Source organism: Mixophyes fleayi, chromosome 9 (genome assembly GCF_038048845.1).
Source record: "Mixophyes fleayi isolate aMixFle1 chromosome 9, aMixFle1.hap1, whole genome shotgun sequence".
In the NCBI taxonomy this organism is placed as follows: domain Eukaryota; kingdom Metazoa; phylum Chordata; class Amphibia; order Anura; family Limnodynastidae; genus Mixophyes; species Mixophyes fleayi.
In genome coordinates, this window is record NC_134410.1 from 88,133,259 (window position 1) to 88,158,642 (window position 25,384).

At 40.2% G+C, this 25,384-nt stretch overlaps 1 protein-coding gene across 2 annotated transcripts in view; it reads right to left on the minus strand.

The window, feature by feature from the left end:
* PHKA1 (phosphorylase kinase regulatory subunit alpha 1) overlaps positions 1-25,384 on the minus strand; it is a 237,486-nt gene that overhangs the window by 156,203 nt on the left and 55,899 nt on the right. For both annotated transcript variants that reach the window (XM_075184634.1, XM_075184633.1), the window contains exons 10-14: positions 18,369-18,422; positions 18,099-18,221; positions 17,911-18,006; positions 17,716-17,823; positions 13,970-14,048 (exon numbers count right to left, since the gene is read on the minus strand). In XM_075184634.1, coding sequence (XP_075040735.1) covers positions 13,970-14,048; positions 17,716-17,823; positions 17,911-18,006; positions 18,099-18,221; positions 18,369-18,422 — 460 coding nt within the window. The remainder of the gene's footprint in view (positions 1-13,969; positions 14,049-17,715; positions 17,824-17,910; positions 18,007-18,098; positions 18,222-18,368; positions 18,423-25,384) is intronic.

The following is a 25,384-nucleotide window of genomic DNA, read 5'->3' on the forward strand; positions in this document are numbered from 1 at the left end:
CTTCCCAATTCCCTGGGCAGAGAGAGGTGATAATCTGGTGATTTGACGGAGGAAATAAAGCGCGAAAATTGAACACTGAAGGACGTTTACCTACCTGTAAAAACCTACCGAAAAAGGATCATTTCCAGCGGGAGAGGTGAGGTTCTAGGAGGAGCCCTGCAGAGGAATCCGCTGACTGGTCGGAGAGCGAATCCAAGCGGCTATCCAGCCCGGGCAGTAAGGATCGAGAGAGGGGCCCCCGAAAAGAGCTGATTCGGAGCAGTGGGGAGATCTTGACGCGAGGAGGGTGATATTGCCGGAGAGACCCTTTGTCCCCTGCAAGGTGCTGGAACAGAGGCGAAAGGAAGAAAAGGAGTGCCTAAACCATCAAAGAGTAATTCTTCTCGAGTTCCGTGTCATTCTCTGGCGTACAAGCATTTGGAGAAAGGTGTTCGTAAGATAAGAGTGGGAGACCCCAAACACATAGTATTTCCCCTCTGCATCACATCTGATTTGGACAAAACTGACTTTTCAAACTCAGTTAGAGCGATTTATACCGAGAAGCAGCAGGTTGTATTCTTTAAAATATATATTCTGCCTTTTTCATAATACGACTCAGATAATGTTAGAAGTGTGAGCAGAGAAATATAATTTTGTGTATATTTTCCAAAATTACTCATATATAAGCAAACTCTGTATGTGTTAATGAGGTAATCTTATTGTCTCAAGTACCAAATAGAGTGTGAAATTCTCAAACGTAACATTCTTTTAACCATTGCATGGTTAGCTGTTGCAACAATGATTACTCAGTAATAAGAAAATTCGTGAAATAGCTTATAAAACTGACAATTCAGGCATTCACATTGCATATTAAAGTCTATACTGCCATCTAGTGGTGAAAAGCTCCTATATACTTCCAAAATTATTAAATTTAAAATAATAGGGTGAAATAGTAGAATCAGTGATAAAATGTAATTCATGGTCTATACTTACCTTAGAGAGAGTTCATAAATAGAAATGTATAACATCATTTCTTTTTTATTCAGTTCTTATCCTCTGAGCTTGATTTGACCATATATCTGTGTTAAATCTATACAAAAAAAAAACCCCAGAAGAACAGCCATATTCTAGACATGGAAAAATATTGTAACAAATCCACGTCAAAACGTGAGAACACAAAGCCTGATCAAGTAAAATCAGGCCGAGGCAAGTCAATTGCTGACAGGGTGGCCTCCCCTTCTCCCTCGCCCCACTCGTCGGGGGGCTTGGGAGAAGGTGACCAGCTACCCTCACAAATACCAGCTGGGGAGCCGGGATCTGAAACGGCCCAGATAATATTAAATATCTTACTCCCAATTATTGACAAAAAGTTTGAATCACTTCAGGCCTCGCTTGATGCTGCTGTTCTGAAGATTTCGGAAAACACAGCCAGAATTGAAACTCTGGAGCAGCGTACAAGCGATGTCGAAGACACAAATTTACAATTACAAAATAACTCTGAAAAACAAGCTCAACAAATGTCTCAATTCCAAGATAAGCTAGATGATTTGGAAAATTGTAGCAGGAGAAACAATCTGTGCTTTATTGGCATTCCAGAAATAATCAAGGGCTCTGAGTTAGTCTCGTTCCTGAGTCAGGAGGTTGTCATGGGCCTTGGCATTCAGGATGAGATTGATTCCCCTCGTATTGAGAGGGCACATCGCTTGGGCCAATTGAGAGAGGGCCAAAGTGGTCGTCCTCGACCTGTAATAGCCAGATTCATAGACTACACAGAAAAAGAAAAAATCCTAATAGCTTATAGACGTAAAAAAGAATTGGTCATAGACAGAGATAAAATCTTAATCTTCCAGGACTACTCGGTCATGCTCACACAAAAACGCAAGGAATTCACTTCAATTTGTAAATTCTTAGTGGATAATAACAAGCGTTTTGCGCTTCTTTACCCGGCAAAGCTAAGGGTAATAGAGAATGGCCGCCCTGTATTCTTCGAAGACCCGGCTGCGGCCAAACGCCATTTCGAAATGACTGCCTCGCCTCTTGGCAATACGGGTCATACCCGCTCATTACCCCGCACTCCACCCTGAAGAAATAGCCTATCGTGCAAATATTGAATTTGATTGCAAGTGCAAAATACAAAGGTGGTTTGATAGACCTGATAACGTGATGTTTACTTAGAAACTATAAAAAGGAAAAAGGTGAACTCTCTCGGTGGTTTAAGATTACTATAACTCATATGAAAAAGTTTACTTTGATTTCTGGTAATTTCTCCAGAGGTCAAATATGTTTAGATTTGGTTAGGAAAATGTTTGAAAATGTATTGAGATTGTACAAATTTACTGTTTCTGTTTCGCATTACTTAAGCACAAGGATAATTGTTCTTCAAAATGTTGAGCACTGTTTGCGGGGACGCATGGTCAGCACCCTTCATTCTGATCCTCCACAGGGGATGGGTTGAGTCATGCAGTCTCTAGGTTCTAAATCCCCTTCCCCTTTACCCCCACAGACGCTAAATTTGTTATCAAGGAATGTGGGAGGCCTCAATACCCCAATTAAGCGTAAGAAAGTAATAACACACCTCAAACGATTGAATGCAGATATAGCATTTTTACAAGAGACGCACTGGAAAGATTCAGAAGGCCTTACCCTACGAGCAGGTTGGATAGGTGATTGCATATCTGCCCCCATACCTCAAAATCTAGAGGTGTAGCGATCATATTGGCAAGACACCTTCAATACACCATTCAGAAAACAATAATGACCCAAATGGTAGATACTTGCTTGTCTACATCCAAATTAATGATACAAAATTTACACTCTTAAATATCTATGCTCCAAATTCGGCTCAACAAGATTTCTTTCGCTCCATTAAACAGATGTTACTGCAAAAAGACACACCTAATCTCATTATAGCAGGAGATTTTAACTCGGTAGCCAATCCAAAGTTAGATAGATCAGGGAAATCAAGCTTGATCAGAACTCCTGATTCCAACTATTTTGCGGGACTAGCGGTGGAATGTTGTTTGGTTGATCCATAGCGCCTTCTAAACCCGTCAGATCGCTCATATTCATATTATTCTAGTGTATATGGCTCATTTTCCAGAATTGACTACATACTTATAGCAGACCAGTTGATGCCCCTGATTAGGCGAGTGGATATTGATGACATAGTCATTTCGGATCATGCGACAATCTCAATTGTTATCCAATTACCCTGTTCGGGTCAGAAAACTTGAATTTGGAGGTATCCGGCGCATTTGCACGGCTCTGAGCATTTCCAACAATTCTTGACTAATGCATGGGCAGAATACTTAGATGACAATATAGAACACTGGGATAATTCTATTCTTTTTTGGGAGACTTCAAAAGCAGTCATGCGGGGAAGGATAATTGCATATGTCTCAAACCACCGTAAAAACATCAAAAGAAACTTACGAGGCCTTACACAAGGCCTCGGCAGACTCTTACATTCGTCATATGCAACTTCAAACAGAAGCATCCCTAACAACACATAGAGAAGCGCGACAACTATTGGAAAGCTTTTTAACATGCCAGGCCAAACAACAAATTGATTTTACAAAAAACAAGTATTTTAGATGGGGTAATAAAGCTGGTAAATTATTGGCAAATATGACCAAAACTCATAAACGCAGAGGACATATAGTGCCAATTAATACAAATTCTCCTAAGGGTCTACTTACTAGCTCAGAAGAGATTATGATGGAATTTCATAAATATTACTCAACTTTATATTCAGGCACCCCGCCAGACCAAAAATTGATGTCTAAGCTACTGATTGAAGCAAAGCTTCCCTCATTAACTTCTGACCAAAGGGAGATTCTCGCAGGAGAAATTACTTCTCAAGAAGTAAACTTAGCAATTAAAGGATTGAAATTACATAAAGCCCCTGGTCCTGATGGCCTAACTGCCGAATATTATAAATCTCTGCGTGGAGAAATTCACCCAATCTTGACTGAACTTTTTTGCAAACTTCACAGAGAACGACCGCCTTACCCATATTTTAATAATGCTCACACAATCCTCATACCCAAACCTGGGAAGAATCCTCAGGAGGAGGGCTCTTATCGTCCAATTACTCTTCTTAATTTAGACTATAAATTACTGGCAAAAATTTTGGCTAATAGACTTCAAGACATAATCCCCCATTTGTTAACCTCACACCAATTGGGATTTGTCAACGGACGACACTCGGTTAAGGGGAGTACGTTCGGCAATTTCGGCCATTGCAGCCTCCACAACAATTCCTTCCACAAACATGCTTTTAAGTCTTGATGCGCAGAAAGCATTTGACACGGTGTCTTGGCCATACCTTCATGAGATTCTTTCATTGAGGCGCTTTGACAACGACTTTAAAGCCTTAATAGCTTTCTTTTATACTTCCCCCAACACTTCATTGCTGATTAACGGTCTTAAAAGCCCAGTTCTAACAATGTCCCGGGGGACGCGCCAGGGATGTCCTCTTTCCCCTCTGCTCTTCAATTTAGTCCTGGATCCCATGCTCAGGGTCTTGCAGAACTGGAGTCTCCTAGAGGGCATTAAAATCGGTAATCAGGAGATAAAGCGAACAGCCTTTGCTGATGAAGTATTGGTCTACATATCCAATCCAAAACACTCCCTACGACCATTGATGGCTTGTATTGCCGAATTTGGTCAAGTCTCGGGTTTCAAGGTTAATTTTGAAAAATCATCAGCCATGTATCTATCAAAGGAAGTTACCAAACCAACATGGGCACACGATATCCCTATCACGTGGATAAAGTCCTCTATGACATATTTGGGAATCTCTCTTCCGAAAAATATTCACCTACCGTACTTTATAACTCAAATATCACTAAGTCAATTCTGGAAACTGAACGAGAAATAAATGGGTGGGGTAGACTTAATCTGTCCTTGGGAGGTCGGATCAATCTGATAAAAATTATTAATTTTCCTAGACTACTATATCCTCTGCAAATTCTCCCCCTACTCTTAACAAAATCAGACTCATCAAGAATAAACTTGACTTTTCGTAAATTCATTTGGAATTCAAAAAGGCCCGAATTGGACTCACAAAACTACAACAACCAAAAGAGAGGGGAGGCTTCAATCTACCAGATGTGGCTCAATATAACCAGGCGGCTCAGTTAAGACACTTAAGGGATTGCATTCATAACACATCCACATATACTTGCACCTTACTTGATCAAAATTTCCTTCCGGATATAGACCTTCGTGCATTTATTCACATGCACAAACAGGAATTATCAGACCTGGTTAAGGATAACCCAATTCTCTTCACTAATTATAAATTATGGCATCAACTTTGTAGACAATTCAAATTAAACCCACATGCTTCGCCATATCTCCCATTATTACGTAACCCTGAATTCCAAGACTGCATGGCTTCCTATCCTTTTACATTGTGGGAAAAACTGGGAATTTCAACAATTCGCCCACTAATCGATAAGGTGTCCCGTAAACCTATGATGCAAGACCAAGCTTCTTCTTCTTTCCCTCCCATTCGTGCTCATAATTTGGCCTACTTTCAATGTCAACACTATATTAAAACTGTTTTGAACAAGTTCTCTCCGGTCGATTGGGATAACCCACTAGACCCAATTTTATCTAAACCAGTCCCGTTACATCAAGCTATCTCACAACATTATTCCATAGCATAGATTTAATTTCAATAATTCTAAGACAGGTATTGCCAAGTGGCAGGATCAATTCCCTTCTATGACCCCAGACTACCTATTGAAAGCCTTATCAAAACAGTTGCGTTTAATCCCAGCCATGACCTATTCAGAGATGTTTATCAAAAAAAATTCATAGAGCTTATCTCTCTCCATTTAGACGTTTTCAGATAGGTATGGCAGATAATCATAAATGCCCAAAGTGTGGAACACATCAGGCAGATCTAACACTGTTTGTGGGATAAAGCGTTTCTGGGTCCAGGTCTGGAGATATTCACTTGCCCACTTGATAAATTATGTCCCACTCTCCCTGGAATGGGCAATGTTCGGAATCTTGCCAGCAGAAATTAAGGTGACCAAGGGCTGTACTTGCTATTTCGGCGGCAGCTAAAAAAATTATTCTGCAGGTCTGGGCTCAGAAAGAACCACCCACATTTTCACTATTTAGACAAAAACTTTACCATGTCTTTCGTATGGATTGGATAGAAACCTCTTTACAAAAAGAAAGCAGAGTTGAAAATTTCTTTAATACCTGGGAAAGCCTAATAGACCTTTTACCGCAAGCTACATGTATACAAATTTGGAAAAGCTTTCATAACACAGGATGGTATGAATCACGTATGTGTGCCAGGGACCCGCCGATCGAACATCTGTCTTCTGAATAGCTGGTTTTGTGGGGAGGGGAGGGGTGCTGGCCTGCGTCCTCGTGCCTATACATGTACTTGTCCATTAAATGGTATCAATTCAAAAAAACAAAAAATAATGTACTCTTATTGTGCTAAAAGTACCCAATGTGCTTACTTCTTTTTGTGGTCAATCTCATAAATAAAATGTTTAAAAAAAAAAAAAAGCTGGCTCCTATGATCTAAACATCTGGAATGGGCAGCACGGTGGCTCAGTGGTTAGCACTTCTGCCTCACAATGCTGGGGTCATGAGTTCAATTCCTTACCATGGCCTTATCTGTATGGAGTCTGTATGTTCTCCCTGTGTTTGCGTGGGTTGACCCTAGTCTCTCTCTCCCTCTCTCTCTGTCTGTGAGTGTATGTTAGGGAATTTAGACTGTAAGCTCCAATGGGGTAGGGACTGATGTGAATGAGTTCTCTGTACAGCGCTGCGGAATCAGTGGCACTATATAAATAAATGGTGATGATGATGGATTCTAAATGGCCCCATAGAAGGTGTCTGCAGTTCTGAATTGCTCAAAACCAATAGGCCTAGAAGTATTATAGATTGCTGGTATTCTACAATTAAAAAAAAAATAATTCTCTCATCAAAAAGGAACTAATTCTCATACCTTGTCTCTAGAAAATGTATCCACCTTCCAATTTATTAAAAAGCATTTTCCACTGCCCGTGGGTATCTTTTTTTCTAAAAAATTGATGCTTCTTTATTGAAGCAGGCACAGTTCTTTTCCAGCACAATAAGGTTGTAAAATATCTTGTTTCTGCGTTTTTTCAAGAGCCTCTAAAGTAGAGCCCAGCAGAAAGAACCAAGGACACTTAGAGATCTGAACCTGTGTAACCTCACTGAGTAAAGCGCCCACGTCATCCCAGAACAGAGCCATCTTTGGGCAGGACCACCAGATGTTCACAGCAACCCCGCCAACATAGATCAGATGTGGTACTATATTGGTTTTCAACCTAATTAGGACCAGGTACCACCTAAAATAGATTTTGTAGGTGTTTTCTTTCACAAGAGAGGAGATAGAGGTTTTTGAGATCCGCTCTCTAATCGTTGACCAGGTGTCCTCATCTGGAGGCCTGCCCAAGTTAGCTTCCCATTTAAGTTGGTCTGTCTGGAGGTGATAAGGAGATTATATAAGGTGGAAATAAATCCTCTCTGAAAAAGTTCTCTGACACAAATAGATTCCAGTGGGTTCAGCTTCCTCATAACATCGGGTTTTGAGAGGGATTCGACATGTTTTACCTGCAGGTACGCGAAAGGGCTGACCTACGGGAAATCAAATTTTTCTTTTAGGGACGCCAGTGGGATACAGTGGCCAGAGTGAAGTACATCTCTTATCAGCCCGATACCCCTCTCATGTGCAAAGATTGAAAATGAGAGTCCTGGGGAGAAAGCATCTCAGAGAGGGACTATGAAAAAGGGTATTGTAGTGGTCTTAAAGTGTAGTCTGCAGTGGTCCCATAAGTAACAAGTAAAAAAGATGACATGTAGTCTCATAGTTCTGGGTAAATCACAAGCTGGCATGCCCAATAACGAGCCCAAGAATGACACCCTGCAAGAAGAGGATTTCAAGTCTATTCACCGTGGGCCAAGTCCTCCTAAAAACCATGCTACCGCCTGGCCCAGATGGGTAGCACTATAGTAAAAGGTTAATGTCTGGAAAGCCCCTGCCTCCATTATGTGCAGCTCTGCCTAAAGTTGCAAAGCTGGTACGTGGAGGTTTATGGCGCCATACAAATTGGGAAAACCAACTATGCAGTTATAGTAAAGTGGATATGGGTACCTTCACCGGAAGTGTTTAAAAGAGTGTTTGGTAGAGTAAACATGGTAGTATGTTCATTTTGAGGGAGACAATTCTGCCTAGCCAAGAAATAATATTTTGTTGCCATCTGAGCAGATCCAGCTTAATTGTGTTAATAACATGTGGGAAAATTGCTGAATACAGAGTGTCATAAGTGAAAGTAATATAGAGTCCCAAATATTTTAATTTCGAACACTGCCAGGAGAAATTAAAATTACTGTTAAGGAGATCCAAGGTGGGGGGCGGCAAATGAAATGCAAGGGCATCAGTCTTGGAAAAATTTACTTTATACCCTGAGAGAGAGCCATAGGCAGAGAGGATATCAAATAAGATTGGATTGGAGGTGTGAGGTGAGGTCAGTGTAAGGAGGATATCATCCGCAAATAAGCGGAGTATATATATATATATATATATATATATATATATATATATATATATATATATAGTCATATACTCGTCGCCAGGGGCTATATCACAAAAGCAAAAATCAATGTGATAATGGGCATCGAAATATCTTATTTCTGGGCCTCTACTTTAGAAAAAAAAATGCACTTGGGGGCATCGCTTGTAAGCCGAAGCCACAGGACACAGATTCCCTGGGCTCCTGAAGGTGAAACTCCCTGCCGTCTATTTGACCATCGGTATCTATTTTTCTGCCATCATAACATTTAACTGGCTTCCCCATGGTGTGAAAGGAGTGAGTTTGCCTTCTTTTGGCCACTTCCAAAGAAGAATGATAATGCCTCACAACTGTGGGGACAGTCGTGTGGTGCAACGTGCCCTGCCGGCTCTGGTCCGTGAACAGAGCTGCCTCTACACTCTCAGAGACGTCTGGCTAATGGAGCTGCATACTTACCTACTGTGCCTGGCACTTGTTACAGCTCCCCGGGAGAAGACTGCAGACAACCCAGGACTCTTTCCTGCACTGGGACATTGGCTTGCAGTTTGAAGTGAAATATCTGCCATCTTAGATCTCCCTGCCAATTGGCCAACACAGAGCAAATAAGGTATTTACCATCCTTGATATCTTCTTCCCTTATAAAGCACAAAACTTATTACTTTGAGCAACTTGCCCTGCTCTTCCACAGCAGTACCTCACATCAGCTATGTGGACAATAACGGACACAGATTTCTGCCACCAAATCTGCAATACTTACAATTGTCTGTCTTTCCCCTGTTGTCGCTGGATGATAACTAAGGTGCCTCTTGGCATTCACAAATACCCTGATTTTCCCAATCATTTAAATTCTACAACCTACCTTTCACCAAGATTATTTTTGGATCCTGCTTGTATACATGTAAAATATAAAATTCATATGTTCCTTGACTAATGACTGCAGTCTAAAATAACAAAGAAAACTCAATTCTTTATTGCCAAAAATGGATAAGTTTAGGAGTTCATCTACCCCTGCAAAATCACAAGTCTAACAGCCGCACAGGAGACCCTGTTAACGAAGTTGTAGCGAAATAGTCTATTGGTGACTTTGGGGTTCTGCAGTACCAATACGCTATATGCCAACCAAATTAACGCTAGAAGTTGGTAGTTTGGGCCATCAGGGAAAATATTTAATCATGAATGCAAGCTCTGGCGTCTAAATTTACAGACGGTATTAAAGAACTTAAGGACCAGATTTCTGCGACCACCAAACAGGTTACTGTTAAGGTAGCAAAGACTAAGTAACAACATTACACAAAGTACAAAAACAGATTTGAAAAAAATTTATGATTTTGAGAAGCGCTCAGTGTAAAAATCTGCACCTAGTTGATCTCCTGGGAATATCAAGGGTCCAGCTCTCATTAAATTTTCTTAGAACTGACCTCCCTAACAATCTTAATATATCGGATGACTTGAGGGGTCTAGAAATCTAACGAGCACATTCCCTACGGCCAATGAGAGATAATGTTGACATAAAACCAAGAACCATTACCTTGAAAATGTTTGAATCCCTTTAACAAAGTTCATTTGTGAGCTGCCGCAAAACAAATTGGTAAAATTCCATGGATGGACAGCAATCTCCTCCTGTTTCAGGACTACTCATCAGAGGTATCAAGGGCACCCATCTGTGTGAAACGAGTACAATTTGGCTGAAAATGTGGTCTCCTGTACCCGGCAAGGATGCATCTCTTCAAAGGCAAGAACTGTAAGGGCCTCTGCAGATGACGCTCAGGCATTCCTAGTTGAAGAGGAGTCGGAGAGTATGGCTTTATCTGAAGATATTTAGGGTTCATCCATGTCAGTTCACCCAGGCCATGACACCCACCAACTCAGATTTTCACGAAACTTTGTACACCTTATACCACCACATATCTAAAACCCATGTAAAATTTATCTTCTCTAGGCCTCGTCATTTCTGAGCTATAGGGGGTCAAAGTTAAGTAAAATTGCTCAGAAATGCCACTCCCGATTGTCCGTTTTTAGTGTGATATGTCTCACAAATAAATTCACATCTCAGTGCCTAATCCATCTATCACTTTGGAATTTTTATTCTTTGTCAATAACAATATGGGGATTCCAGAAAAAAAAGTTTTATCAATCATGACTGGCTCTGAGAGTCATTAAAAAAATCAGTTAAATCAAGAATCAAGAATCTTTAGAGACGAAAATATTCTTGTGTTCAATAAGCATGATCAACCTGAGGCAGAAGAGTTAACATGTCCCTTTTTTTAAAAAAATTGATCCTTAAAGTATATAATTTAAAAGGTTATGAAAAGAAAAATAATGGGATTTTGATTGCCTGTATGTGTTTTTAAAGTTTTTCTCTTTAAAAACGAAAAGCAATTAGTTATACTTTTGCACACCATGGGGGTAAATGCATTAAGCTGAGAGTTTTCCGGCGGGTTTGAAAGGTGGAGATGTTGCCTATAGCAACCAATCAGATTCTAGCTATCATTTTGTAGAATGTACTAAATAAATGATAGCTAGAATCTGATTGGTTTTTCAAACCTGCCGGAAAACTCTCAGCTTGATACATTTACCCCCAGGGGTGCAAAATTATAATCAATTGCTTTTAGTTTTCAAAGAGAAAATGTGAATCCCATTCTTTTTCTTTCATAACCTTGTAAATTATATACTTTAAGGATCATTTTTTTTTTTTTTTTTTAAAAAAAGGGACATGTTAACTCCTCTGCCTCAGGTTGCTGAAATTTTCTGGGTGATTTCACAGGAATGACCCAACCCCAATAGAACACATATACTAGGAAGAAGGAAGCCTGTGCATATAAAGTGGTCCATTTGGACACAATTGGTATAAATGTGTTATGTGCATATATCTGTCATATATATATATATATATATATATATATATATATATATATATATATATATATATTCACACACACACACACACACACACACACACACACACACACACACACACACACACACACCTGGATATGATGCCAAATAAATAGCAGGATTAACAAGTAATCTGGGTCAAGTGTGATATTACGTTGAAGATACTTCATGATAAATATATTTAAATATCAGTTTCTGAATGTAAACAGCAGTTGGTCAGTGAGGAGAAAACTACAAAATGGCAGTTTGAAGAAAAATACAAGATCTGGACTCTTGCTAAACTGATTTACCATATATAAAGGAATGGATTGAAGACAAGCTACTCAACTATGTGCCTAGTTATGTGGTTAAGAGAATTAGAACGTTAAAATATCCTGTGTGAATTACCTCCCCACTGGTAATAAGGACCGAGTGGCCCTCAATAATACACTTTCCACAACAGTTACTTTTGTAAATAAAATACAAATAGAAATAAAACCATATATCTATATGTCTGCTCTCAGAAATCATACCCTATAGACAAGACAAAACAAATTATCATTCATGGGCAATAATATTAGCTTACTGTATATGAAAAAGGATTGAGAGCCTGACCTCTGACTAAAAAGCATATTCAATTAAGCACCAAGGCTCTCAGTGTTATCGCAATAGGCGGATTTCCCTTCGCAAACAATGCGCAATGTTGCGGTACAGCAGTGATGGGCAAACTTTTTCAGGAGCGGGCCAAATAAAAAAGAAAAACTTAAGGTGGGCCAATATAATTTATTAAAAAACTCGAATATCGAAATATATAATACAAATTTTTTGAATGGGACAGGAGGGTGTTATAAAGCAGTGTTACCTCTATAAGTGCAGCGATCGTACAGACATAGCACTTATTTCAGCAGGTTGTTGCAGATCCGTCTTTCTGGTGAGCCACTAACTGACAACACAGCAGCCAATCGAAATCCGCCTAAGTATATGGCCCAGCCCATCTCTTCTCACATGACTTTCAGCCATTAGGGAGCGGGCAGGTGTTTGAGTGATTGACATACGAAGTGTCCTTTTAGGAAAGAGGATGAAGTGTAATGGAGGAAATAGCTGGGAAGGCATAAACATGAAGGTTCTGACACACAGGGTCAGCCCTAATAATTTTATGCATATTTTAATAAAAAAATTTAAAATATTGGCGGGCCGGATAGAGCCTCTAAGTGGGCCGGATCTGGGCTGCGGGCCGTAGTTTGCCCATCACTGCGGTACAGTATTAACAAAAAAAAAATGTGCAGCCGCTCATAGCCGCAATGTTCGGTCTTAATTGAATATGACCCCTGGCCTGAGTGAAACGTTTTTAAATTAATCATATGCTGGAGACTAATGATTGCTTTACCATAACTCAATATTTCTGCAACAATTTACTTTTCCTTGGTTAATCACAATGATTCCAATTGTTAAGGAATTCAATATTCCATAAACTACATACATACACCTCATGGATACTTTTTTTAAAATTAGTACATTATACAAAACTGCACATAAGAAAATAGCTTCAACCACCGATATTGGCTCTCATTAAAACTGCTATTAATCCCTGTCAAAAAACCCTTGCCAGCTAAATTAACAGCCAATTATTTTGTTCTCATCAGCTTTCAATCTACTTTACGAGTAATTACTGTCACTTCTGGTTGTGAATAAGTGCGAACAGTTTATCTATGTCTTTATTACCAGCTAGTTTAGTATGTATAACACTTGCATAGTTTTAATAAATTGAATTACATTTATATCATTCTGTACAGCAGTTTTCTATATCTTAAGTGTAAGCTATTTTCTTTTTTGATATATCTCTTATAACTATATGCTAGAGACTACAATGTACTGTCTTATTTGGCAGTTGCTCACTTATTTTACGGATTATTTTTTTTCTTCACTAGTAGCACAGGGGGTGAAAAAAACACCTGTTTTGCCTTTAACCAAGTAGCAGTTTTCACCACAAGTTCTTATTTCATCCTTTGTAGTAATCGGTTGTAGCCATACAATATCTGTGGATTAATAATTGCAGTGTAAACTTTAATGGTATAGCAGAAGTACCTTGGGCCTGGTGAAAAATCTCAGCTGGGGCCCTCCTCACGTCACCACAATAATTATACCTACAACCCAAAGAGGTATGCTAGAACTGTCTTTCTATGAATTCTGAAATTAGAACGTCTCTTGTAACTGCTAAAATGTTGTCTGGGGCTTCCACAGATGAAATAAAAGAGAAAAAAAAATTAAGCAGCACTTAGCCCATTCCGAATATAGGAGACTACAGGAGGCTTGTCTAGGGCCCTAAGGCCCTTGTGATGGATAGAGGTTGCTACCATTATTACGCCTATTGCTATGCCACCTATGAACAGACCACCTTGATCTCAAAGGTCTAAAACAACAGAAGTTCTTCAAACTGGTAAACGAATAAATAAATAAAATTATCTAAAGTCACTTTGCAAATATATACCTAAATGTGCATTTTAGGTGACATTTGCAGCATAGGGTCCTGACTCACTGACCTTGAACAACCACATCTGGTTTGGGGACAGTAGCAAATCTTCTGTTGAGGGGATCAATCTCACCAGGAGCTAGGAAACCCTGAGGGGATAGAGCAGGAAAATACAGTAGACAGAATGCAGAGGAGGAAGAGTATAATACAACAAGATAAAAGGGAGTTCCACAAACAGCATTTCTGCCTTGCATTGTAGCTACAATATAAGTAGATCATTTGTAGATTATATCTATATAACTTTGCAACAATTGCAAAAACATAACAAATCACACCTAAATGTGCAATTCCATCTAAAAACTGAATTTGCTTGTTTTTTTATTAACTTTATTAAAAAAAAATCAAAAAAAAAATCAATCTGCTTATCTAATTACCTATAAGAAGAAATAATGATTTGGTAATTTTTTTCCTTTGGGTTTTGATTCAAGCTGTAATTAATGATTTACAGCTTGCCACATTATGTGATTACCACAATGACCACAGTCAAATGAAATATGATGTAGTGAGCAGAGGCACTTTGGAACATTTATAGCATTCATCCCCCCCAACCTCCTGCTACAATTTACTTTTCCTTGGTTAAGAGTCACGGCAGAGCCTCATAAAAAATATATTTTAGCTACATGAAACATTCTGTTTAAAAAAAAAAAAATATCTACGTGGAATTAAACCTTCAAACATTTACCAGAAAAAAACATTATTTGCAAACTCATGTTCTGTGCTTACTTTATTTACCACATATTTTATCTCTTCTTGTTCCCTGCACTTCCTCTATGCACAGTCCTCTCTGCTTCTAATTTACCAAACTTGATCACCATTTTTCACTCACACCCTCTGCTGTTCTTCTAACCGCTTTACAACTGCTAAGCAAAAGTTAAAAACGCACATCTGTACCACCACCAGGGGCGGGCTGGCCCGGGGGGCAGATGGCACCCGGGCCGGACAGCATAACAGTATTTTGGGCCGCCTGGTGGTCCAGTGGTAATGCGATGGAGACAGCCTTTGCGGTCTGTGCAGGGGCTGTCACATCGCAAAGTACTCACTGCGGGGGCATCATCCATTCACAGAATGAATTCTGTGAATGAATGATCCGGCTGCAGTGAGTACTCTGCGATGTGACAGCCCCTGCACAGACCGCAAAGGCTGTCTCCATCGCATCTCAGTAACAGCTACATCACCAGATCATGTGACCACAGTGGTCACATGGTAGGAAGTGTAGGCGGGGCTGCTGGAACTCTATGGTCTGTGCAGAGCTGCAGCAGTTCTCTATGTCCCTGGAGCCACTCGTGTACAAAAAGGTAAGAGGAAGGGGGAGTTAATGTGTGTAGGGGGGAAAAATTGAAGCTGCAGGGTATAGGGATACATGTGTGACTAAAGGTGCTGGGACAGAGATGGGCATGTGTGACTAAAGGTGCTGGGACAGAGAGGGACATGTGTGACTATAGGTGCTGGGACAGAGATGGGCATGTGTGACTAAAGGTGCTGGGACAGAGATGGGCATGTGTGACTAAAGGTGCTGGGACAGAGGGGGACATGTGTGACTAAAGGTGCTGGGACAGAGGGGGACATGTGTGACTAAAGGTGCTGGGACAGAGGGGGACATGTGTGACTAAAGGTGCTGGACAGAGGGGGACATGTGTGACTATAGGTGCTGGGACAGAGGGGGGCCTAATTATAAAACTTGGGTGATATATTGATTTAATGCCAGGGATTGTTGAAGTTTTCTAAATTTCATGTACCCATTTTTTAATTTTTTTTTTACCAAATAGGACCTCCAAGGATCCAGAGCCAAAGTAACCAGCAGCCACAAGTGGTGACAGTGACAAGAACAGGTAGGAGAGAGCAGGACAGTCTGCCAACTATCCTGAATCTGGTGGGACAGTCCCGAATTTGAGTTTCACTTAGGACAGTTGGGAGGTATGTACCGCTTCACCGTGTACTGCTCGTGAAGGCAGTACTGTGTGCACCTAACAGTGGTGCACACAGTATTGCCTGTGTATTTTTTCTCTAAAATGATATCCATGCTACATCATAGGGGGTTACCCTGTCTAAAATGCCCAGGCTCCCCAGAGCCTTAATCCAGCTCTGGGCCTGGGCATAAATATATATATATATATTAAATATATATTGTACCAAAAACCACCCTTTAAGGATGGGCCGCTAGTTATGGGCCAGTGCTGTGTGCTTGCCCCCCGGGCTAAAGTCTGCCAGCCCTCCCCTGACGATTGGTAATTTTATCATTTGCTTTCCCCTGCACCAATACAATATGAGCTTATAAAAGTTACAATATAATTAGAATTGCTTATCATTCATATATAGCCCACATGTATTGTCCAATTTTATTCTGTTGAAATAAATTCTAATTGTTCAGATTTTTAGCTTTTCTGCCCTAATCTGCATAACCTATCAGTTTTCATTGAGCTACTAAAAGTGGGTAACTACATTAATTACCTGACACTGTTGTCTATAGACTATGTAGCCTAAGCCAGGCTGAGGGCTTGTCCACACAAGAATGTTCTCAAGCTAGATTCATAACAGTATGCAACACAGATATAAAGTGCGATTCAAATAGGAGCAAGGTGTCCGTCGTTGCCTTGCGCCTTATTTTTGTGGTACTGATGGTGTGAAAAATAAGCTTCATTCAGTGATTTTTACTCACAGCTCTAGGGGGGGTGAAAAAAAAGAGCAGATTTAAGCATATTTTATCACGCAATTAGTACCTTAACTGTCTACATTTTGCACGCCAAAAGAACTTGCAAGGCAAATACAGAACTATCACTCTTAATTGAATCGCCCCCTTGGAGTGTCATGGAGATCCATTTACCCTACTCTGCTATCCACACTAACATTAGTGATATAACCGGCAACTCTAAAGGTTGTCTGCTGTGTATATTACTGCTGGAATGCTGCAAGGTGTCCTTTAAACACATGGAGACTATGCCTAAGTACAAAAAATGTGAGCCATATCAGTGATGTTTTCTATGTATTAATTATGAGGATTCTTTCATATACAATTATGTTACAGTAAAGAGCCTCCGCAATATTCTCCTTAGTTAGCATTTATAAGTTTTCCCATGCAAAATGGCAGATGATAAGTTATCTTAACTAGTCTGCTGCTAGAAGTGAGGGTAAATCACTGTTATGCTGCATAACTTTGACAAAGTAGGTAAACTAAGATTAGAACTTAGTGCTTAATAGAAATGCTTTAATATTATAAGTATAAAGATTCATGGGTTTGTTATGCTTTTTTGAACATTGTGCAAGAAATGTAACAGGATTCCATAAAAAAAGACAAACAAATGTTATTTTGTTCTCACTTGTGTGACCTGGTGCCTTAACATGAGTTAAATAACTATAAGGTGGGCTTTTTCAAATTAATGTCTGTTACACAGTTTATTATGGATTTATACATTATTCTATAGTATTTAGTGTATCGTAGGAGTTTCTGTTACTTGGGTAATTTTGCATTTTAACTGATAATGGGTTGATTTCTGTAATAAAATACTGGTGTTCTCAATCTATAAATTACTATAAACCTTCAATTATCGCTTTCATATTTATATTACATATTTTACTATTATTATTGTTAATGGTTTTATTTAATAATTGTAGCAAATAATCTGAGTCTATATATACCCTTTAATACCTTTGTCTGTGTATTTTTGTTTGCTGACTTCCCCTAGAACTTGTAACTGTATTAATTAATATTTATATTACAAAATATTGTATTATCAATAATAATTTTCTTCAAAATCTCACCTCAGACATAAGACAGCCTAGAATATAAAGTGATTGGCCCCACATATGTGGCAGCTTTCCCATGGGTATGCGATCCACAGTGTGCGGATGTTCATACTCTTCCTCAATCTGCAAACAAGATGTCAACCAGCTGAAATCATTCACATATTGTAATTTCCCTAGTCTATACAATATGTTACATGCATGATGGCTCACCCTGTCTTCTGGAACACTGTATAATTCTGGAACTAGATGCACACCACTCTTTCCCTTTATTAGAACACTTTCAAGTGCCTCTCTGTATTCTTGTACCTGGGGCACAGAAAAAAAGTTGACAGAGGTCAAAAAACATTTTCAGATATTATGGAATATTTTACAACACACAATAAACTTCAATGTGTCACCTGCTCCATGTTGCCAATGAAAATTCCATCAAGGATTAAATAAGTCCAGAACAGTGGCCACTCACATTCAATGTTCTCAAACAGTTTCAACTCTGCAGGTTCATAATATAGTCTGCTGGGATCCTGGCACAAACAACAAGCACATAATTATTAATAGAAACCATTTATTTACCTATACAGAAACACATACAAACTACAGGTAGATTTACACGAATACTCCACATATCACCTTATTTTATATCACAGTTAATATTTCAAAGGAACGGTTACCTCTTTTGGAGTACGGTACCCATCCCGCAGAAACCGACAACATCCATAACGGCCCTATATACAATAAAATAATTTAAAAAAAACAACAACAAAAAAACAGAAATTTATCATGATAAAACAGTATAAAGAGCGCAAGTAGGGTAGTAGTGAACTAAGAACAGGATAACAAAGTGGAATAGAAAATATATCAGTGTTAGAGAGAGGATAATGCTGGAACTCAGAAAAGGAGATTCAATGTGTAGACAAGGACAGGACATTGGTAAACGAGATCAGGAACACATAGGGGCACATGTACATAATCTGTCACTGGGCTAAAGCACCAATAAACAAATGCTTGGTCTGAGCATTGAGTGACACGGGTTCACTACAATATGGGGCCCACAGACCTACATTACTGCTGAAACCACAGAATGGAAGAAATCTCTAATTTCAACCACAATAGATTTTTCTTGATTGTGACTACCGCTTACAAAACATTGTTACATACCTTACAGTCAAAATGTGCACAACAGTGCTTCAAATGCATAAAAAACAGGCTTTAAAAGTCTGGTATTAAACAGCTGGTGACCAACTAACTAACTATGGGCAACAGTATGGCAGAATACCCTTTAAAATACCTTATATCAAAAGGTCATCTAGGTACGATATGACAGTCACCCCATTGCTCCTTAAGAGAGCTGCCATGACCGCCATAACTTTCGCAAATACCCTTAGTGCTGTAGCCAGACCAAAGGGTAATGTCCTGAATTGGTAATGGGATTTTTCCATCACAAACCTGAGAAGTCTGTGGTGGCTTTCCTATATTGGGATGTGGAAAAACGAATCTTTTAAGTCCATGGAGGTGAGAAATTTGTCTCATTCCACAGCATTGATCATTGAGTGCAAGTATAAGTGTACCCTCAAGTGTAAGTTTTGGGACTTAATGCTCAGAATGGGCCGGAAAGACAAGTCAGGTTTCTGCACAAGAAATAGGTCTGAGTAGTAACTCAAACCCTCCTACTCCTTGGGGACTGGGACAATCCCTCCTGTCGATAACCGGGACTGAATGGCCCCTTGCAAGGCCAGTCTCCTGGCTCTGTCTCTTGGAAGGGGAGTGGAAAATAAACGGTTTAGAGGCGGCCCTAAGATGTCTAGAATGTAACCTCTTACAAAAAGAAAAGAGCTCTTCCTTCCTGCGGACTGAGAGATGATATTGGAAAACTACTGGAATGGGTCTACCTTTGCAACCAATCAGAGAGCTCCCCTCCGTCTACCTGCACACAATCCAATAAAGCCCAATACAAAATAAGTTACAAAAAGTAGGAATCTGAGATGGCACTTCTGATCCTACAAATGTGTGGATATTCGTCCACCCAAAACAACAATCATGCAAAACATAACATGAAGAAAGAAAAAGGAATCAAAGTATCAGTCCAAAAGTCAAATGAACAAAATGATAGCGGTTTAAATGTACAAGAACCTCAGTTCATGCAATAAATACACTGGAATCCTGATGTCTGTTTTCAATTTAAATAAAAATAGAAGTATTTTAAAAGTTATTATGCCGAAGAGTCACTTTTAAAATCTGGTTTGTTTTGTATTGGAAGTGCTATTGTTCACATTTTTTAGCAAATTGGTAAAGACCTGAAATATGGCCATGACAATCAATCCAATAAGAGAAAATGTAGATAGACAACTGTTTTACATTGTGCATGCACTAAAAATATCTGTTGTGTCATATCAAACTTACATATGAAGCAATCACTTTTTTATTATTATTTACAATTATAAACAATGAAGCTATAGGCCAAGGTAATAGCTATGTACACATTAATAGGGAAATCAATTATGGAACTCAAATAATCTGTTCTATTAGATATGTATGTATTATCCTAGATCAAAACAAAGATTTGTCTAATAAAAACTTTTGTTACTGGGGAATATACAAAAAGTCATCAGTTGCAAATGAAAGAAACAAGCTTTCACCATGACATAGGAACGGTTTACAGTAAGAGTGGACATATGGGGTGATGACTATATCACAAACATAATTTAAGAATGGAAGTTGTATTTCGTAAATGGTATATTTGACTATAAGTAGTAGTGAACAAGATTGCCATTTTGGGTTCAGAAGGAACCCCCTCCCCTACGCCCTGTGAGGCTAAATTGGCAACTTTGGCATTGGGGGTTTTCTTTTGACTTTCTACTTTAACGCAGAAATGCAGTTACTTGATTGGACATAAAAGAAAAAGAGGATTTTTACTCACTGTAAAATCAGTTTCTCTTACTACACTGGGGGACACTGCGTTACCTTGGGGGTATAGTAGGTGGGTCTGGAGTTAGGCACTTATAAACTTGTTTGTTTCCCTGACTCATCCCCCACTATGCCCCTCCTCTGTAGCTGACTTCAGTTTTGTATAGCCAAGCCAGGAAGAGAGAAGAAGCAATCTAGAAAGCAACACCAAAGATAGCACTACTTTCAGAGCAAGGGAAGGCGCGCAGTGTCCCCCAGTGTAGTAAGAGAAACTGATTTTACGGTGAGTAAAAATCCTCTTTTCTCTGTCCTACCACTGGGGGACACTGCGTTACCTTGGGGAGCTACCAAAGCTGTGTCCAAGGGCGGGAATGCTCTGGAACGGCTGTGCGCAATGTTTTGTGTTCAAAACCCTGCATTTGTGAATGCAAAGGCATGCAACAAAGAAACAAGAAGAAGGGCGTAGACCCCATAGAAGCCAGCTGGTAAAGAAAACTCTTTAAAAGATTCCTGAGTGGGACGTGTGAAATTTCAGAAATTTACACCAAATATAATTTCTAGCCCAAAGAAAACAGCTGAGGAAGAATCTCTACCGCTGAATTGAAGGTAGCAACCATCTCCCTGCAAGGATTCCCTGGCCGAAAAGGTTAGCCATCCGATGCCACAACGTCAAACCAGATGATGAAAACAAAAAGAGCCGAACTACGAGATGAGGCTGCTCTGAAAACGGGAAAAGAGGGACGACAACACAAGTCCCCTAAAACAGTAGAACACTGCTCTGTGAGACATACGGCGGACCACCAGACTAGCTGGGATGCGCCCCCTCCTAGAAACTCTTGAACTCCCACAAGGAAATTGGAGCTGTGAATCACCTCCTAAGTTATAGGAAGAACCGACTTGGCTATGGACAAATCCACCTAAGGGTCATTAGATTGAGAGCCGATAGAGAAAACAGGTTAACATGTGAAAAGAACCTGGGCTCCCTCTTAGAGAGCCCTATGACCTAACCAGGAGAGCACAAAGGTATTACCCTGAGGTGACCCACTCTACCTGTTAAAGGATTGATTGCTAAGGCATTAGGCCCTCAATAACAATAATAATAATAAGTTGGTCTAGCTTGGCCCATAGGATGGCACAAGGAACACCCCTCCGACCATACACAGGTCGACCCCTATCCTGCATTAGGATACGGGAATTGCATGAGTGCTACAAATATGCAACAGCACTGCATTCTGAGACCGAATCTCTACAGGTTTTCTGACCCTCTGTCCAAGAAGAACAACTGACTCACTAATAAAAACAATGTGACTAAGCACCACCCGAAAGGTAAATTAGTAAATTAAGGCAAAGGGGTGCTATGCACGTCCAAAGCCATGAAATCAGCCTTCCTTGATAAGAATCTCCCTGTTGAGACATGGGAGATGTTACGAACAAGGAGAACCAAAGATACCAGTAGAAACTTGCTACCCTATTTTGCAAAACAGAAACTCCTGTAACCGAAAGGAAATTCTGCCAAGAGCAATTTGGAACTGTATAGAAAAGAAATGAGCGTGTTCTTTGGTAGGAAGCTATTGAAAACCCCGAACTAGAAGATAAGGCATAAGCCAACGCTTCTAGCGTGGTAGAACAAGCGAAAAGCTGGGTAGGTTCAAAGTGATCACCTGTGAACCCAATAATGCAGTCCTGCTTCTTGCTGAGAGTCTGCAAGTATAATGTTCTGGCTGAAAACGTCTAGCTGTAAGCTAAGCGTTGTGTGTAATAAATAACTTCCACCTTCGGGGAATGTCCACAAATCTATGGATGTTTACCTGATTTCCACAGCACATAAACTATAACCACCCCTGTAAGGCTAAGCCTGACTCGGAATATGGCACCCTGACCTCAGATCAACAGAGAGGATCAACGGATGGAACACGTAAACATCATGGCCTGGTGTCGCTTACATAAAACAAAGAAAGCACACCTACCGCCAGAAGCCTTTGGATACTCATTTTGTAATAGAGCAAATTGAGAGTTCCGATATTGGAACGTAGTCCTGTGAGCATGTGGCTAACTATAGGTATCATAGCTGAATAGCTGTATGCCTACCAGCTATGATGCTGCTGGGTGAATACAAACCACCCCATTAACCCTTAATGTGAATAAAGGCTAGAGCACTTCTTCTGTTTGAAAGCCACTAGATAAAATCCTTTACCAGCCCCTGCTGTGTGTAGGAGGACTTCTTTGTCTGCTCCCGCCGGGGACAGCAGAATAAGCGAACTGAAAAGCCACAGGATTGTCACCAACAGGGATTACTTCCCTTGTATTGACTCTGGAGAGTTAGGGAAGGTGAAAACCTAGCCAGCCTATTACTGTTTACCTGGTCTTTGAGAAAAGACAGACTCCGAGTTTAAGATATGAGGATAAACATTTTCCCAACTAGGGTGTCACTAAAACTTAGGTTGAAAACCAAGTATAGACTGTTTGTCTTGCAAATGCGAAAACTGTGTACAGTTTAAGCTGGGATTATCCACCTCGTGAGTGTAATCAGCAAGAATATTCCTCTTGATAGTAAAAACAAGATGGAAATAGACATCCTCTGGTGAGGGATAAACTACATCCTTATTTTGACTGTAGCAACAGTCAAAGATAAAATCCTCTCCATCTGTGAAAGATGGTGAACAACAGCATCTTTGTCCGGATGGTTTTATACCTGAACAGCGTAATGCTGCTTCTGTGTTAGCGGACAGATATAAGCTGTGTGGGAGCTTAACCAGCACAGTGTAAACATGTGTAGAAGCATGAAAAAGGGTATACTCACGTACCATTTCAAACTTAAAAATCACCTTAATGTGTTCGGCCACCAGACGTGACAGTGATTTAGACCAGACCTGTTTCTGCAAAACAGCTGACACTGAAATGGGAGCACCCTGTTTGTAGACCTTAGCCCCGCAGTCTGTGCCGAGGCATTCGGGCTAGGCTGTGGAAAAGATAATTCAAAAATTACATTTCGCACATATATAATGTCACTCCTTTTTCCCAGTTGATCCGTCAGAAAACATAATGAAACGGTAGGCAAAGTAACAGGAAATAATTTTGTCTAGCAATATACTTTGAAGACACATATTCACATAAATATATAACAATTTCAGAGTGTGCCAACCAGCGAGTAATCTACTCCTGGAGGAGTCACCGATTGTAGGCTGATATAACAGCAATAAAAAAGACACAGAATAAATCTGTTCTATATTTTAAACAGGTAATATATATATGTGCTATTATGGAAATAGAAACCACAACACCATGTAATTAAAACCGTGTATATATCAGATGAGCCACAGCTCCTGATGTACACATATATATACATATTGCAATACAGACCAACCAGCCTACCACGGGATAACACTGTATATTAATTTTGTGCCACATAAATAATGTAGAGCATATAAAACAGCGTGTTTATTACCCTCTAGGTAATTCCTGAGACATACCGCATATCTGGAAAACTGTATAAAAGTTACCCAGCCACAATGCTTGTGGAACTGAGGCTATACATAACAAAAGGAATTTTATATATATATATAGAACTCCCTTTACCAGAGTTATGGAAACATTCCATTCACAGTCACCATATGGAATATCATACAGCTATGTAATCCCATATCAATGTATATCTGCCTTAAAAGAAAAATATGTCACAGGAGGATAGGAACTACCAATATTGTCAAATAGGTAATTCTATAATATATACAGCAGTCACAGGATCCTGAAATAAAAGTCCTGACTGTGTGGCAAGTAGGCTGACAATCGTTTACAAATATGATTAAAAACGATCCAACATTACCAGGTGAAGAGAGGCAGTCAGGAACAGCATGCACTGATGTGTGTGCGCTCCGGATCCAAGATGGCCACCGTTCGCGCCATTAGGGAGAGAGAGGGAGGGAGGTGCACTCCCCTCTCCTAACATGTCCGCCCCTGCTCACCGCCGCTCAGCCCATATACAGAATATGGCTGCAGCCGGGGGAAAGTGAGAACCGCCGTGCTGCCGTGCCCAGGGTGCGTGCGGTCTCACTGACAGTTTCATCGCCTCCACAGAGCGCGATGCCTGTCCTTCTCCCCCACCGCTCGTTGTCTAGGGGCAGAGGAGGAGGGGGGGAGGCTGCGGGCAAGTCTGCGGGCGGAGAGGAGAGGTGGAGACACCTTCACTCCCGCCCGCATATCTGATTGTGGCCGCGGCCGTGTATAAGGCCAAATATATAATAAAAAATGGCCCAAATGAAAAGTTTGCCTTTAAAGGCATAATTAAAACAAATTAAACATGGCCCCTTTGCTCGTTCTCTCTAGGGGATGACTGCCGGCAGAGGTGCGAGGGAAGCGTGCTGAAGTGCTGCTTACCTGTGCTGGAACTCAGAGTGAATTAATCCCCGGGACTATTCACTCCTCTGGGTCTTTTCAGTCAAGCGCTGCACCTGAAAAGGAAAGAAAAATAAAAACAGGAAAACCTAATGCTAAACTAAGTATAGGCAGGAGCCTATACAGAAGTGACCTTTCTCCAGAAGGCACTTACAACAACTGAAGTCAGCTACAGAGGAGGGGCATAGTGGGGGATGAGTCAGGGAAACAAACAAGTTTATAAGTGCCTAACTCCAGACCCACCTACTATACCCCCAAGGTAACGCAGTGTCCCCCAGTGGTAGGACAGAGAAAATGTGTGTTTTCTAGTTTTGAACTCCACTGTTTGGGTTCTAACTGTGAAAAAGACGGAGGATTATCCTGGAAAATGGTGGCCATACATTTTAAACAT